The 16,117-nt window shown below is 47.6% G+C and overlaps 1 protein-coding gene across 7 annotated transcripts in view; it reads right to left on the minus strand.

Moving 5' to 3' along the window:
• Positions 1-16,117, minus strand: part of DRP2 (dystrophin related protein 2) — a 68,124-nt gene that overhangs the window by 21,554 nt on the left and 30,453 nt on the right. For 5 of the 7 annotated variants that reach the window (XM_072817731.1, XM_072817732.1, XM_072817735.1 and 2 more), the window contains 9 exons: positions 15,825-15,991; positions 13,634-13,745; positions 12,066-12,202; positions 11,690-11,755; positions 11,384-11,449; positions 10,395-10,538; positions 8,378-8,615; positions 6,082-6,202; positions 1,642-5,767 (listed from right to left, as the gene is read on the minus strand). In XM_072817731.1, coding sequence (XP_072673832.1) covers positions 5,643-5,767; positions 6,082-6,202; positions 8,378-8,615; positions 10,395-10,538; positions 11,384-11,449; positions 11,690-11,755; positions 12,066-12,202; positions 13,634-13,745; positions 15,825-15,991 — 1,176 coding nt within the window. In that variant the 3' untranslated portion in view covers positions 1,642-5,642. Of the gene's footprint in view, positions 1-235; positions 776-1,641; positions 5,768-6,081; positions 6,203-8,377; positions 8,616-10,394; positions 10,539-11,383; positions 11,450-11,689; positions 11,756-12,065; positions 12,203-13,633; positions 13,746-15,824; positions 15,992-16,117 lie in introns of those variants that run through there. The other 2 variants (XR_012026639.1, XM_072817733.1) reach the window with 2 other exon arrangements.

Raw genomic sequence — 16,117 nt, forward strand, 5'->3', positions numbered from 1 at the left:
GATGGTAGGGAAGACAACAGCAAGAGGCAAGGGCGAAGCCACATGTTGGCAGTCACCTTCCAAGCCCTCTGCTACCACATCTCACTGTAACCCAGGGCAACTGCTTCACCATGCCCTCCAGTCACCCAAGGCTTCCTGCCACCCTGACCCTTCACCTTACCCCCACCACGCTCGCATGCTCGTGCGCGTGCGTGCACACACACACATACACACAAGCACGCATGCACACACATACCATGTCTCAGGAAGTTTTCGTTTTTTACGGTCCCGTAATCCTGAATCTTGCATGTCGCAGACCTGTGCTGTCCGACATGGTAGCCACTAGCCACATGGGGGTTTCGAGCCCTCAGCGTTCGGCTAGCTTGAACGGAGATGTGCAGTAAGTGTAAAACACACACTGGTTTTCTGGAAGGCGAACTGTTCCATGCTGGTGTCCTGCCGACCTTGCACATATTGACATAGGCCACGTTGTCAAGGGTTGTGTGCAGGCTGCCGCAGGCCTTGGCAGAATGCCCCATGAGCCTCCCAGAACATGGGAAGATAGGCAGTCTCCTGAGAAGTCGCTACAAGACCATTTCTCACTCACCTCCCTATCTCCAGGGAAGCTTCTGGGAGGCGGTTTCTCATCTGCCTCCCTCATTGGAGTGAGGCACCAGACTTTCAGCCTGCCCCACCACCCCCAGAGGGTAGAGCAGTGTGGAATTGGCTACTCAGCAACAGGAGGTCCCACCATTCATGTTGCATGTCCTCGGGCCCCTTTTGTTTCAGTGGCAACCTGTGGCACAAGGGATGCAGGGAGGTGAGACCCTTGCTGATCTTGCTTTTGCTGCCTCTATGAGTAATAGAGTGTCTGGATTGATGTGGGTGTCTTGGGTTTTTTCCCAACTGATTCTGTCAACCCGCTTGACAATTTCTAAGATTTAGTGAAAAAACAAAAAAGGGATGCAGCGTCTCTCAGTAATTGTTTTATACTGATAACATGTTGAAATAATCTTTTGGATATACTGGGTTAAATATTAAAATTAATTTCACCTGTTTATTTTTAAAATCTGGCTGCTAGAAAATTTGTGTATGTGACTCGCATTAAATTTCTATTGGACAGTGCTGTTAAGGATTGGTGAGAAAAAAATTGGTGGTGGGGAAGAGGGACTCACAGGGTTTTATTCTGCCAGAAAATGGCATTTGAAAAAAACTATTGTCATAGTTTTATTGCCATAGCTACAAGAACACCTTAAACATATATATCCATAATAAAAGATAGGCCTTTGAATTGAATAAATGTAACTTTATGGAAACTCACTTCATTGTCCTGACTTTTCTCATATTGCTTTGGGCTGATGAAAAATCCCTCAGATTGATGAGGATGGTATTTAAGAACTATTGCTATAGAGAGCTCCTCCCATGAGGGGATAACTAACTGGCTAATTTGTGTGGGACCTTGAAAGGCAACCAATCTAGGTAACAGTAATGGATGGGGCCTAATGCAGGGGGGTTTCTTTTTTCTTTTGGTCCAGCAGGTGTTGAACTCATCTGGTGGCCTGTGTTGTGTAGTATTCCTGTGCCGCCTTGGCCCACCCTCTCTTTCCACACCCAAATGAGGGAAGGATGTAGAATATCAGAGTATAACCAGAAGAACCAAAGTAAACAAATACAAATTTATTCTTTTCGAAGCAGAATTCAAGGGAAAGGGGAAAAGCACCACGGTGAGTGGCAAAGTTAACCAATTTTTCCCCAGCCACACCCCTGTCCCAAACTTTTCTAGACTTGTGTGCCACCCTTGCCACTTCCCCCTCCCCTTGATCCCTTCCCCAACTTCTATTCCTGAGACCAGTTCTTGCAGCCAGCAAGCAGCACAGGAGCCTCCACTCTGGCCTCAGTACTGCCCTGGGGCATCAAGAACATTCAGCAGGTCACCCCAAATGCAGCAGCTGTGGAAGGAGATCGAGGCTAGGAGCTGAGCCCTGACCTTGAGCCTTGCCCTCTCCCACAGCCGGTGGTGCTAAGAAAGTAAGGAGCTCAAGTATTCCTTTGTTCCTAGGGCCAGATTTTGGCAGGAAAGCCTAGAGATAGAGCTGCCCAGCTGAGCAGCTAAGTCTCCACAGCCCCAGGGCAAGGCCCTCAATCTCTCCCCCAGGACTATTTATTTTTAAGGCAGCTTACTTTCTTGGCTAGCTGTCACCTATGTCAGGGGAACTTTAATGAGTTTCTTGGCCTGAAACAGGGTCAGAGGCCATGAGTCGTTCACTACGAATGTGTGCTCAAGGAATGTTCTAAGCACGAAGCTGGACATGGAGCCCAGGTCCCAAATACACACCTCAGGCAGCACGGATATTCCTTAAAATTAACCTGGAGGGAAAGCATCTCCTGGCTTTGGCCTCTGCCAGACCTCAGGGTTTCTCCTTACTGTGGCCTACTGGCCCTGTTCCCGGAGCACAAGGGCCTCAAGCGGGTTTCTCCACAGGGAAATATTTCCAAAGCTGGGGACTTGAAGGAAATGGGCACTTGAGAGCCTTGATTTCAGCCTTGCCATCCTGGAGGGAAGGGCACATGTCCTCCTGGGTAGGGCCCTCCTTAGGGAACCATACAACATAGAGCTTGATATTTTATAGCCAGTTAGCCTTTCCTGACAAGTTCCCAGTCAACATAACCCAACTCTGCTCTCACTTGGAGCAGAGGCACCCTCATAACAGCTTTTGGGCCTGTGTCAGATTCTGTCCAGAATAAATCGCCTATCAATCCCAACTGTCCCCTGATACCATTTGACAACCACCTCAGCAAACACATTCCTTTCCACTGATGCTAATCTCACAAGTCGGAGGTTTTCTTTAGGCTGCCTGCCCAGAAACTCTCTTTGCCACTCCTCTGGCACAGGGCCATAAATTAAGCAGCCTCACAAAAAAAACCTATAGGAAACACAATACATGACAGATGCCTAACAACATGCAACACATCTCAGTAAATCTCACCCTAATTTAGATTCCCAGTGCCCAAGGACCCATTTACCTCACCGCGGGCAAACTGCCCACACATGCTGCTGTGATGGTCACTGGACCCTCGAGTGATATACTCATCTCGGGCATTAAAGTACACACAGGACCACACACAAAATGGCAATGGCCCCATTAGTGACAATTCAACTCTTAACCTGCTGCTTCGGTCCACCTACAGCACAAAATCCTACATAGCAAGATCTACATCTTTTCTACCATACCTAGCCCACGCAGTTGCCACAGGCCCTCAGCAGCCCAAGATCTCTTGGCGGGGGTGGGGAGGGGGAGGGGAAAGGGGAGGGATGGTTATGGAAAGGATTTTCAAGGACTTCCCCAGTAAAAGACTGTTTCATAACATCTGCCTTTCTATGGCTTAGGCAGGATATGCCTCAAAGACCCTGAGCTCCCTACCTATATAGCAAATTCCTTCTATCCCATTCCAGTCCACAACCAGGCCCCTACAATTATCCCCCCCACCCCCACCATAGACAGAGGCCCAGGCTCTGGTTTGGTGCCTGCCTACTACCTGTCCACCATACACCTGGATACCCAGTCCTCCCATCCAGAGACCTTATGAGCACTAAGGCAGATGTTGTGGTTAGGTCTGATAGCCTGGACCTAGGACTTAGTGCTCCCTGGCCATTCTAGAAGGGACTAGTCCTAGGCTTCTGAACCCAAGCTGCTGCCCTCCTTCCCCTGCAGCAGATACATCTTAGCTTCCCAGCAGTTCTACCCATGGCTGGCTACTTGATTATAACAGAGCACCCCCACTATCTCACACCCTCCTGATCTTGTTGGCAACCACTGCTTTCCTTAAGTCCCTGAGCCAGACCTAGGAACTGGAAGAGGCCGGGGGTATTCTCTGTGTCTTAGCCTGGCAAAGGCCAATAAAAGCCTATCTGTTCCTTCTTGTCTATATGGGATGAGTAAAGCTTGCCTTTGCTCTATTTTGACACCTGATCCTTTATTTAGGGGAGACCAGGAAAATTCATCCAAGGCCCAGGTCTCCAGGGAAGAAGATTTGGAATGAGTCAAGAGACCAGAGTGACCCTTTCTGTTCGATTCCACTGTGGCCACAGGCTTCTCTTGCTTTGGTCTTGAGGACAGCTCACCCCAAACAATTGTGGAGAGACATCCTAGGGGAGCAACCAGGATGCCTCTATCTGTCCAACCAGAGGATAGGGCTAACAAAGAGCAAGGCAGAACATTAATACTTTAAGAGGTATTAGAATTTAATGTGTGAGTGAGGCCAGAGGAGTACTGAGGTACAGTAATATGCAGGATAGATATATATGTATATAAACAGGCAAATTAAATCAATTGCAGGGTTCTAGGTTATAAAGCTCCTCTTGTAAAATGCTGCCTCAGTGGGCTCTGACTCTGTTCCCAATTTCCCAAGCCAACTCCCTCCCCACCCCAATCACCTGCTATCCGCTCTGAACGGTTTCTGGATAAAGGGATTATGGTATATGTAGTCTAGGAAGAGTTAGTTTACTTTGAGGATTGGGTTCACCTTCCAGAGTTAGAACCGTTTTATGCAAAGGAAGGCCTTGCTGTTGTCTGGGTGGAAAGTGGCCAGCTTCCTGATTTGTGGCCAGTGGCTCCTAGGAAGGTGCCACTATTTAGGGTTGCCACTCGCATCTGCTTTATGATTAGCAGGGGAAAATCAGCCGCCCCATCTGATTCCACCCGAAAGAAAGAAGGGTCACAGCCTGCAAGAGTATTGGGCAGTCACACTCCTCTAGGCTGGTGAGTGGCATCCCCTTCCTCACCCCAAGTACAGCAAGATTCCCTTGCTGAGGAAGCTGCCGCCCCTACCCCAGGGCTGTGAGGGCAGACCCGGCTGAGCTAAGGGTGGCTTCAGCTGGATCCCCAGAGCAACTCAGCTGGTGTCTCGGAATGCTGAGGCCTTCAGGAAGGAGGATGATCAGGGGGAAAAAAACTAAGCACATAAGTGTTTCTTTAATGTTTCCAAATGTAAGGTGTAAGTAGGAATCAGAATGAATTGGTCCCCCCTCCCCCCTTGAGGAAGGTCTGCCAGGGCCTGAGGCAGAAGGAACGGAAGATATTCAAAGGGGAAACAACATTAGGATGGCTAGAGAGGTACCATGAAACTAAAATCACAGGACACATGCTGCCAAAACATTTTCAGGGGCACGTTTTTTGGGGGGTGTGTCTTGGGGATACCTTTCTGCCTCCCTGAGTTGGGCCAGAGAATAGGGCTAACTCCTGTGGATTCATAATGTTGTAACCCTGGGGTCAGTAGGCTTCCTTATTTCCATAATTCCATGGAGAAGGGAAAGGGGTAATGGGCACTGCTTAGCTCTGCAAGGTAGATTCTCTGCTCCCCGTCAGAATGGCCTCCAAGTGCCATTTGCCTGGACTACAACAGAAACATATGTCAGCGACTTGTCTCAAACTTGAGGGTTAAAGGGCACATTTCTATATTTGGAGGAATCGTGCCTCTCCCTCCTCCAGCCCTGAAGCATCCACTTCACATACCAGCCGATCCCTGCTGCTGCCCAGAGCCCAAAGAACTCTGGCTGAGGAATGTGGGCCCCATAGGGACTGGAAAGGTTGGGTGAAGGCTGAAGGAAGAATTTGCCAGAATCGGGAGAGGACTATGGATTATAGGATGGGGATCTGGCTCCATCAAGAGGCCAGCAGGGTGTTGGCAGTCACATCAGAACTTCGCACACTGGGGAAGGCATGGCGGAGCTTCTCCATGATGTCCTCCAGGCACAGACTGACATCTTGGCTCTTTGACCCCACATCATCTAAGTTGGGAAAGAGAGATTTGGGAAGAGAACTAGGGATCCCCTGAAGAGGCTAAGGGGCTGAGGTGGGATGCTGCCAGCTGAAAGACAAACACACAGTATCTGTGTCTTCCCAGCACACCTCGTACATAGGAGGTGCTCAACATACACATGTAGAATAAGCAAATAAATGAATCAGTCAATAAGTCAATCATCCCTGATGCTAAGCTCAAAGCCATGAGGAAAAACCAGTCCCAGCCCTAGCAGGACCTTGGGTAGATCTGGGGGAGATGAAGCCATGGAGGAAGGGGCTAGGAAGGGCCGGAGGAACTTACCTGCAGCCTCAGTATCTGGAGTAGTCTGTCCCTTCTCTTGGGGATGACTGCCCTCTGACTGCTGTGGAGAGGAAGCTAGGGACGAGCTTGCAGAGCCATTGCCATCTGATTCGGTGGGTGGCTAACAGGAGGTAAGGCATGACTTTAGGGGTTTTGCTTTTCTGACCTTACTTTAACAGACTCCTGAGCTTAGAAGGGGTTTTAGAGACCTCATGCCCATCCCTTTGCCCTTGGACTTTAAGAAGTTTTCCGTGGTGCCTCAAATAGTGGCTTCCCCTTTTAAGAAACTTTGTAGAATATTCAGTTACCAGTTACCTTCTTCCCTCAACAACATGTTCAAAGGCTCCCAGTTTTTTAAAGATTTTATTTACTTATGAGAGAGAGCACCAGCAGGGGGAGCAGCAGACAGAGGGACGGGGAGAAGCAGGCTCCCTGCTGAGCAGAGAGCCCAATGAGGTCAATCCCAGGACCCTGAGATCATGACCTGATCCGAAGGCAAACGGTAACCAACTGAGCCACCCAGGTGCCCCAAGGCTCCCAGCACTTATAAGGCTGGCATTGCACCTAAAGTTCTCTTGCTGTCACCTCAGCTATAATTAAGCTTTTTAGTACCCAGCGCTCCCTGAAAACATAGAGCTGCACACCTGATCCTCAGTTGATGATATATATTAAGACCTCCAGGAATTCATCTAGAGGCTATCCCTTGGAGGATCTGGGGAAGAGGTATGGATTGGTATTACTTAGTACATAAAATGATAAGACAGTTGACCCTTGAACAATGCGGAGGTTAGTAACCCCCCACTCCGTGCAGTCAAAAGTCCACATATAATTTTGACTCCTCTAAAACTTAACTACTTTAAAAAAAAACTTAATTACTAATAGGCTACTATTGACTAGAAATTTTACTGATAACATAAACAGTAAACAAACTTATAGTTTGTATGTTATATGCACTACGTACTATACTCTTTTTTTATTTTAAAGATTTTATTTATTTATTCATAAGAGATACAGAGAGAGAGGCAGAGACACAGGCAGAGGGAGAAGCAGGCTTCTCACAGGGAGCCTGACGTGGAACTCAATCCCCAGATCTCGGAATCACGCCCTTCGTCAAAGGCAGATGCTCAACCGCTGAGCCACCCAGGCATCCTTATGTACTATATTCTTGCAATAAAGTCAGCTAGAGAACAGAAAATGTTATTAAGAAAAGCATAAGGGGTCAGTTGGTTGACCATCTGGCTCTTGGTTTCTGCTCTGGTCATGATCTCAGGGTTGTGAGATTGAGCCTTGTGTCGGGCTCTGCACTTAAGATTCTCTCTCTGTTTCTCTCCTTCTGCCTATCCCCCTCATTCTCCCTCTATAAAAAAAAAGAAAAAGAAAATCACAAGGAAGGGAAAATACATTTACAGTAATGTATAGCCACCTGGGTGGCTCAGTCGGTTAAGCATCTGTCTTCAGCTCAGGTCATGATCCCAGGGTCCTGGGATGGAGCTGTACATCTCCCTCTCCCTCTGCCCCTCCACCCCCACTCATGCACATTTGTGTGCACTCTCCCTCTCTCAAATAAATAAAATCTTTTTAAAAATACACATATAAGTTGACCCACATAGTTCAAACCTGTGTTGTTCAAGGGTCAACTGTAATAGGTAACATTTACAAAGTATTTACTATATTCCTGGCTATCATGCTAAATACATTATCTCATTTTATGTTCACAATTCCATGAAGTTAGTATATTACTATCTCTGTTTTACAGATGAGGGAACTGGGGATAAGTGAGGCTAAATAACTTTCCTGACACCTGACAGTCACTAGTGGGCAGAGCCACATTCAAACCCAGGGCTGTCTGAATCCAGAGCTACATTATGTCATATATTCTATCTCTCAAAGGGGAAAGGAACAAATGTAGTCAAGAGCCCCCTTCCCAGCAAAAATCTTTCTCTTGCCCAGCATGTCCAAACCTGCTTCTTTCCAGCAAACATCACAGTAGCAAAATCAATGTTTTGGACGATTCTTTGAACTGTGTTCCTTCAATACCAGATTCAAATGGGTTGTAGAGAAGTGAGCACTCAGAGTTGGCCAAGCAATGGGACACACTGGCCCCTTCCTTCCCCCACCTTCCCTAATTGTCAGCCCCATTCTCTTTAGAAAGTCATCCAACAGCCACTGCCAAGGAGCTTTTCCTTTCCTTCTCTTTGCTGCATTCCCCAGCTCCCCACTTCTCCAGGGGTGCAGGGAGGGTTGTGGGGCAGAGGTGGGGGGGTTGCTTTGGTCCTTCCCCTGGCTCCAGCCTCACCTGCAGGAGCAGCTCCCTTAAGCGCTGCAGCTGAGACTCTAGTTGCTTGTTGTGGTCCTCCAGAATCTGCATGCGGGTCTCGAGGCGGCTCTTGTGCTGCCGAAGGATCCGGGCCTCAGCCAGAAGCTCCTCATTGCGGTGGTCCTGTGCTAGCTCTGCAGAGCCCTCAGCCAGGGTGGGTGCCTCGACAGCCTCCTCATGCTGCCACTTCAGGCGTCTCAGCTCACTCTGGAGAATCCTATCAAGGACAGAGGAGCTGAGACCTAGGCCCTAACAAAGTATTGACCATCCAGCTCCCAGATGTCCCCTTGGACCTAAGTGTGAGCATTCCCTTTGCCCACCCCCGCCCCAGCTGTGTTCTTCCTCTTATGGCCATATGCATTCTTCTCCAGCACACATGTCATTTACTCTGCCATCCTTGGGCCTCAGAGCAAGAATTGCTGACATTTCGTATAAAAAATGTCTCAGGGCTTTGATGTACTGCTTCAGGGATTAATTCTGAACTTAAAATCAGGCAGGAACATAGTCAGCAAATAAATGAAGCATTAAGGGCCACTGACTCACCTACTCCACTTTTAGATTTTTAGATTCCAATGGAAGACCTAAACAAAAGATCACCTACCTTGCCTCTTCTCTCCACTTATCATCCTCTGTGGCCCACTTTGAACACCCATGCTGAATCATCAAGAAACAGATTCCAAAAAGATGGTCTACTTTGCAGGACATCACTTTTGCTTTGCAACAGAATCACCCTCTCTCCAGCGCTTCCCAGGGCCTGCCCACTGCTGACCTAATGCAGTGCTTCTCAAACTATCCATAGCCAAAAATTGGGGGGTGGGAGTGGGGAGTTCAATCACTGTGGACCCATAATGTCTATGGCTGTACACAGCTCCCATCACATATGACTTGCCACACAAGTTCAACACTCAGACCTTATTCGATGAAAAGTCCACCAATGATGTGCCTAGAAGACATGCCAATGTTGAACTGCTATAAAAAGTTTCTAAAAGCCGACTTTGTATTTCTGTATTTATCTTGTCCTGAACCAGTAACGAATGCTTGACAGACCAGCCCTGTTCTAAGGACTTGCCACTCCAAGTAGCCTGTGGGCCAGCAGCAGGGGGTTCCCCTGAGCGCTGGTTAAAAATGCAGAACTTAGACCCTGCCCCAGACCTGTGAATCAAAATCTGCCTCTTACCCAGCATCCCAATTGACTCGTATACACACTGATGTTTGAGAAACACTGGTCTGAGGAATACTTTGGGTTCTATTGAATGCCCCCAAAGTGGCTTGGACCATTTGACCCAGGCCCCCACTGACACCCATACTTTATGGAGATTAAAGTCATCTTTGTCATTTTCACCTTCCCTCTTCAAGTCCTCAAACACTCCATGCAATGTCACCCTTCTCTTGTTTTATTACTTTCAGCAAGTGCCAAGTGCCTCTTTCTATTTCCAACCCTGAAAGTTCCTTGAGGCCAGAGACATGCATACTGCCTTCTGTAGTCTCTGTGTTTGCATTCTGTCTGCTTGCATCTACTGAGTACTTGAAGATATTTGAGTTGAGTTAAAAGGATTCAAATAATTATTAGAATAGCTAGCATTGGGCAGGCCCGGTGGCCCAGCGGTTTAGTGCCGCCTTCAGCCCAGGGTGTGATCCTGGAGATCCGGGATCAAGTCCCACGTCAGGCTCCCTGCATGGAGCCTGCTTTTCCCTCTGCCTGTGTCTGTGTGTGTGTGTGTGTGTGTGTGTGTGTGTGTGTGTCATGAATAAATAAATAAATAAAATCTTAAAAAAGATTAAAAAAGAAATCTGCCTGATTTCCTTTGAAATTCACAAGTGACCCTACGGAGGTAGATACTATTACCACCCTTCTTATTTTTTAGATGAGGAAATGGAGGATCACCAAATATAAGAAACTCAGTCAAGGCCACATAGCTCGATGTGGAAGTCAAGACTCAGAATTAAACTGTTTGATGCTCAAACCCACACAGATCTGTGCCATCACCACACCCACCGGTTCTCATCTTCTAAGTGTGCCAGGATCTTCTCTAGATCCCCCTTGTTTTCTGTAGCCATGCTACATGGAGCCTGTTGTCCAAAGGTTGGCTCCCGGTCTGTAATGGGGCTACAGTGCCGCAGCAGGTACTGGTCCTCATCTCTGCATGGATGTGGGGAGAGAAAAGGAGGGTGGCCAAAGCATTAAAGCAGGAAACCTCTCAGGGCACAAGTTCTCAGCTCACAGCTCAGATCCCAGGAGACATATGCCGGAAGATTCACTTCTAAGACACAGAGAGAGGGCGAGGCTATATATTGAGGGTGAAGAGGGACAGAAATGTTTAAAGGTGGCAGAGGTCATGGTTGAGGGTACGAGAGAGTGTTTTCAGGATGCTGGGGCTTCTGGGTTCTACCTGAAGCCCCCTGGAAACAATGAGCAAATCACTTCCCGTTCCGTGCAGTTCCTGACGGCCTCCTCCTTTGCTTCCTCGCCACCCCCAGGCAGCTCACTGACTGTTTAAGTCCCAATCAGGGCCCACTTGATCCATGGCCAGTGGCTCCTAAGCCCCCTGAGCTTGCCAGGGGACCTCCCTAGGGATAAGGGGCCCCATCTCTGAGCTATAACACGAGAGAATCTCTCTAGTCACACTCCAGTCAAGTCCCTGCCATCTCCTCAGGGTGTGGCACTGGATGGGGCTTTGACATCCTGAGCAGGAGATAATGACTCACATCTGCAATGTTAGATGAGGGCAGATTCTTCTTCCTTCAGGGTTAGGCATGGAAGGATGGGCTATTGCAAGAGGAAGGGGCCTGGGAAGATGGCAGCTCAGTCAATAGAGGGCTTCTATTACTAAACACTGTGCCCAGAAACCAGCCTCCCTTCCTCAGGGCTTCTAGGACCCTAACCACCACACTTACCTCCCCCTTGAAGATATAGCCTTCCCAGATAGTGACAGAGGGATCCCAAGGAGAACTATTCTTAGAAAACAAGCAGCTGTGAAAACTTACATGCTGTCATCTGGGGACAGGCTGTCATTAAAGAAGGAACAATTCTGACTTTCCATCTCGGCAAGCCTGAGAAGAAAGAGCAGGAACAGAAGGGAAAGCAGGATGTGGGGCCTGCTTTCATCTCAAAGACACTAATCCCACAATAGGATCATTAGCTTTGGGGGCTGACCCAACCACCCCTAAGTGCTGGGCCTTACTGGCTGCCACATACCCCACTTTGTGCATCCCCCTAGTCTCTTTGCCCTCACTGGAAATCCCATCCCCCTTAGACTCTTTAAAATCTCCCTCCCCCAAGCCTGGTGGTACCTGCTGGCAAAATGCTCAATGCGGGAGTGTGTGTCAGCGTGTGGCAACATCGGGGAAGAGGCCAGCCTAGAAGAAAGCAGCGGACTCAGAGGACCAAGGAACAGGCAGCTGAGCAGTCTGTTTCCTTATCACCATCCCCTCCATCCCCCACCACCAAACTAGGGAGATGGGCAAGAGTTGATGGGAAAAAGGCTACAGAGACTGGACTCTAAACTATTTCTTAGGCCAGATTCCCAGTCAGGCCCAAGCTGAACTTCCCAGTCGCTAGTCGGGTTTGCCTCGGAATATGCCTGTAGCCCCTATGGGACTCAGCCCCTACACAGAGCACCCCCAGCTTGGCAGGGCCCACAGCCCCAGTTCAGCCCCTGGTACTCACGTCTCACTGTAGTCAGCCTCCAGCACCGATTGCACAGGCAGATAACCTCGCTGAGGGTGTTTGCTGAAATAATGCTTGGAGCGGAATTTGTTCTTTAAGGTTGTGGCAAAGTCCCTCATGTTCTCACTGGATGTGGTCTAGTGGGGGAGACAGGGCAGAGGGATTCATCCTAATGGCTTTGGGTTGCTGGGGAAGTGTGGATGCTCCCCTAGAGCAGGGAACATGACTGGTCATCTACACTTGTTCGTGTCTACCACACCCCACTCTTAGAAAAAGGTCTAGAAGGATATAATGCCAAAATGTGAACACTGGTTGCCTTGGGGAAGTAGGACTGGCGAGGTGGGGGCAAGGCTGAGGAGAGAGAGGGACTTTGGTTTTATACTTTGTACACCTCTATAGAATTTGAATCTTTTACAGTAAGCATATATGTGTTAATTTTTAAAGTATCTTTATATAGGGACGCCTGGGTGGCTCAGTGGTTGAGCATCTGCCTTCGGCTCAGGGAGTGATCGGGCTCCCTGTGAGGAGCCTGCTTCTCCCTCTGCCTGTCTCTGCCTCTCCCTCTATGTTTCTCAAGAAGAAATAAAATCTTTTTTAAAAGTATCTTTATATAAATTCTAGGGGTGTAAAAGGTGAGCAGGAGGTAGGGGATCATCAATCAACCATCTCAAGCCAGTTTTCTATGTATGTTTATTTTGAAATGATAATAAAAGAAAAATAAAGGGCAAGCCCCTGTTCCCCCTGGGTCACGCATGTTTCTGTGCTAACAGAATTCGGAGGAGAGATGATGATTTGGAGAGATGGATTACGGGGAAACACACTGGAAGATGGAGTTGGTAGGATGGGAGAAAACAGTGGGGGGAGCTGGCAATATGCTTGGGACTTGGGGAGTATCTGTGAAGCAGAAAGGGATAAAAGAGTCTGGGGAGCAGAGTCAACTCAGGGAGCTAAGCATGGGGCTCTGGGTCCTGACCACAGCAGAGGAGAAATTCTATGAGTGGAGTTCAGGAATGCTGACCAACCTGGGCTCAGGTAGCTATGATTTGCACAGTTTCCAATGAAAATGAAGTAGAATTTGGGGACCTGGGTAAAGAACATACTCTTTTTTACCTCCAAGAGACTGAATAATTGATTTGAACAGAAACTTTGGTATTGACTGGAAGGGATGGAAGAAATGACAAAGTATCAGGTGGAGACCAGGTGACAGGAGCAATGCAGGAAGCTAGGTAGGAAAAATTAAAGTGAGCCGTGGAAGGAAGGCTAGTTGCCTGGAACTGCCTTGCTCTATCTTTTCCCCGAGACTTTTCTCTGCAGGAAAATAGTAAATGCCTTTTAAATGGCCATGAGTGCCCTGGGCTGCTAAAGCCAGCTATGGCCCCAGTGAGGGAAAAGCTCTGCTGGAAAAACAGAAAGGCCAGAATCCCCCAAACTGGTGAATCACCAGGACTGCTGGGAGAATGCTCCCCAAGGGAGAGCAGAATATAGTTAGTCCATGCTTGGCCAAGTAGATCAAGGGCCCAGAACCCAATTGCTGCCTCCCCTTCCTGCCCCACACAGAGGCTCCATACCGGGGTGTAATACTCCATGATGGGGTAGTGCAGCTTGTTGCCTTTGCTGGCCCTGCCTGTCAAGAAGCAGGTCTGACAGATGTCTACGTTAAATTGTTTCAGACTCCGGTACCTTGGGGAGACAAGAGGCGGTAGGACAGAGAATACAGTATACCATAGTGACCTCTCCGTTTCCCTACATCCAAATATACACACACACATTAGAAGGGGGTGAGGCATGGAGTCATAATGTGCGCAACCTTCTGTACATAACAGTGGCTGTGTCCTCACCAGATGACTCACCTTATTCTAAAGACCATAAGCCTCCATGAAATGTACATGGTCAGAGTCCCAGGACTCTGCGTGGGAAATAGTATTGCCTCACCATCTTTTTTACAAAGGTGGGCAGGGGTAAAGAGCTCTTGATATCAAATAGCTTTATTTTTTTAATTTAAATTCAATTTGTCAACATATAGTATAACACCCAGTGCTTATCTCATCAAGTGCCCAAGATTCACTTCCTGTCACCCAGTTACCCCATCCTCCCCCCCCACCTCCCCTTCTGCAATCAAATAGCTTTCTAAACGATGTCTCCAAAGGGTCCAGTCTCACAGGTACCACTTACTACATTGGAGAAGTTACACTTACAATACCAAGGCACTTGTTCTACTAGCCCTGGGCATGTTGGCTAAGCTATTTCCAAGACTTCTTTATATAATAATAACTCAGGGAATCTGGGGGCTCAGTTGATTGAGCATCGGACTCCTGATTTTGGCTCAGGCCATGATCTCGGGGTCGTGGGATTGAGCCCCAAGTTGGGCTCCACGCTGGGCATAGAGACTGCTTAAGGATTCTCTTTCTCCAGCACCTGGGTGGCTCAATTGGTTAAATGTCTGCCTTTGACTCAGGTCTTGATCAAGTCCCGAATCAGTCTCTCCCACTGCCTGCCACTCCCCCTGCTTGTGCTTTCTCTCTTTCTCTTCTCTGTCAAATAAATAAATAAAATCTTTAAAAAGGGGGGATTCTCTTTCTCCCTGCCTTTGGCCCCGCTCCCACTGCTCACACACACTCTCTCTCTCTCTCTCAAAAAAATATAATAATAATAACTCTATTATTACTGAATATTGACTAGCCCTTCAGATCCAGGTCCAAAGCCTGGCTGAACTGCCCAGACCTAGTAGTATAGAAAAGTGAAATGCCTAGACTTAGAAAAGTCAGATGATCCAACATCTAATCCTGGATCTATACTACCCAACTGTGTGAACTTGGGCAAGTCAAATGCCACCTCCATGCCTCATTTGCTTATAAAAAGCAGGGCAGTTGTAAAGAGAGTGCCTTAATGCTTTAAAAAGTTTAAAAATGGAGCATTTTATGATGAAAGCCAAATTCAGGATAGTGGGAGGAGAAGGAGAATATAACCAGGGAAATTTCAAATGTGTTGCAATAATGCTTTCTTTCTTAAGCTTGGTGGTGGGTGCACACCAGCTCACAAGAGCCAGCTGTTAAAATTTCAGGGATCTTCCAAGCCAGTTGTTAAATACAGCCATTGTAAAATATATATATAAACTCAAAATTAAGTAAATGATCTTAAAAACAAAGGTAACAAATGCTCAGAACTCATCTCCTCCTAAATATTTTTCTATTATCTATGCCCTCGAGGTTAAGTCTGTCATAGCTACAATGTGGAAATGTTGTAACTAGTGTACAGCCATGCATCTTTTCTCAACATCAGCCACAGTGGGAGTATTTACATCATGGAAATTAGCACATACTACAAACCAGGTTTTGGTTTCTGTTTGTTTGCTTTGCTTTCTGGGGAGTCAGTTGTGAACCACTTGCCAGCATACCATTTGGTTCAGAGGTGTTCTTCTATGTCCGGATGCTGGGGTTTCTGGGTTCTATTTAATATTCCCTGGGACACAATCAACAAACTATTTCTGCGCTGTTGCCTCCCATACCCCCTTTCACTTTTCTATACGTTTTTGTAGGTCTGGAATACTTCATAATATAAACTAAAACAAAAGGAAGTATTTAATCGTTTCCAATTTTTTTAAATCGTTAAACATTCTGCAGTAGAAAGGATTACCATATGTAGCATTGTACCATAGATTAGCTGTAGTTATATGATTATAGAATACATTGTTTAATGATGTATGTTTTTATATGTCACATGGTCTATTTATTCAAAATGATCAGGTGTTGCCTTCCCTACCTGAAGCCCTTGATGGGGCACTGTCTACAGATAGAGCACTTGGTCTGATGCTTCACTTGCTCAGCAATGGTGACCCGATGCAGAACAGCCAGCCATACCATGGATTGGGGCTCCAAGTTGACCCACTCTAGGAACTGTGAAGCTTCAATGACTGGTTTCCCAGTGCTCTAGGGAAACAAGAAGGCCAATGACAATGACTGAGGCCCCTGTCCCCAGAATGGCCGCCCTTAGAGGGGCAGGAGAGCCAGCAAGGCCTGGGTTGGCCCGTGGCCTATCCTACAGAGGTGTCCACC

This window comes from Canis lupus, chromosome X (genome assembly GCF_048164855.1).
Source record: "Canis lupus baileyi chromosome X, mCanLup2.hap1, whole genome shotgun sequence".
Classification (NCBI taxonomy): domain Eukaryota; kingdom Metazoa; phylum Chordata; class Mammalia; order Carnivora; family Canidae; genus Canis; species Canis lupus.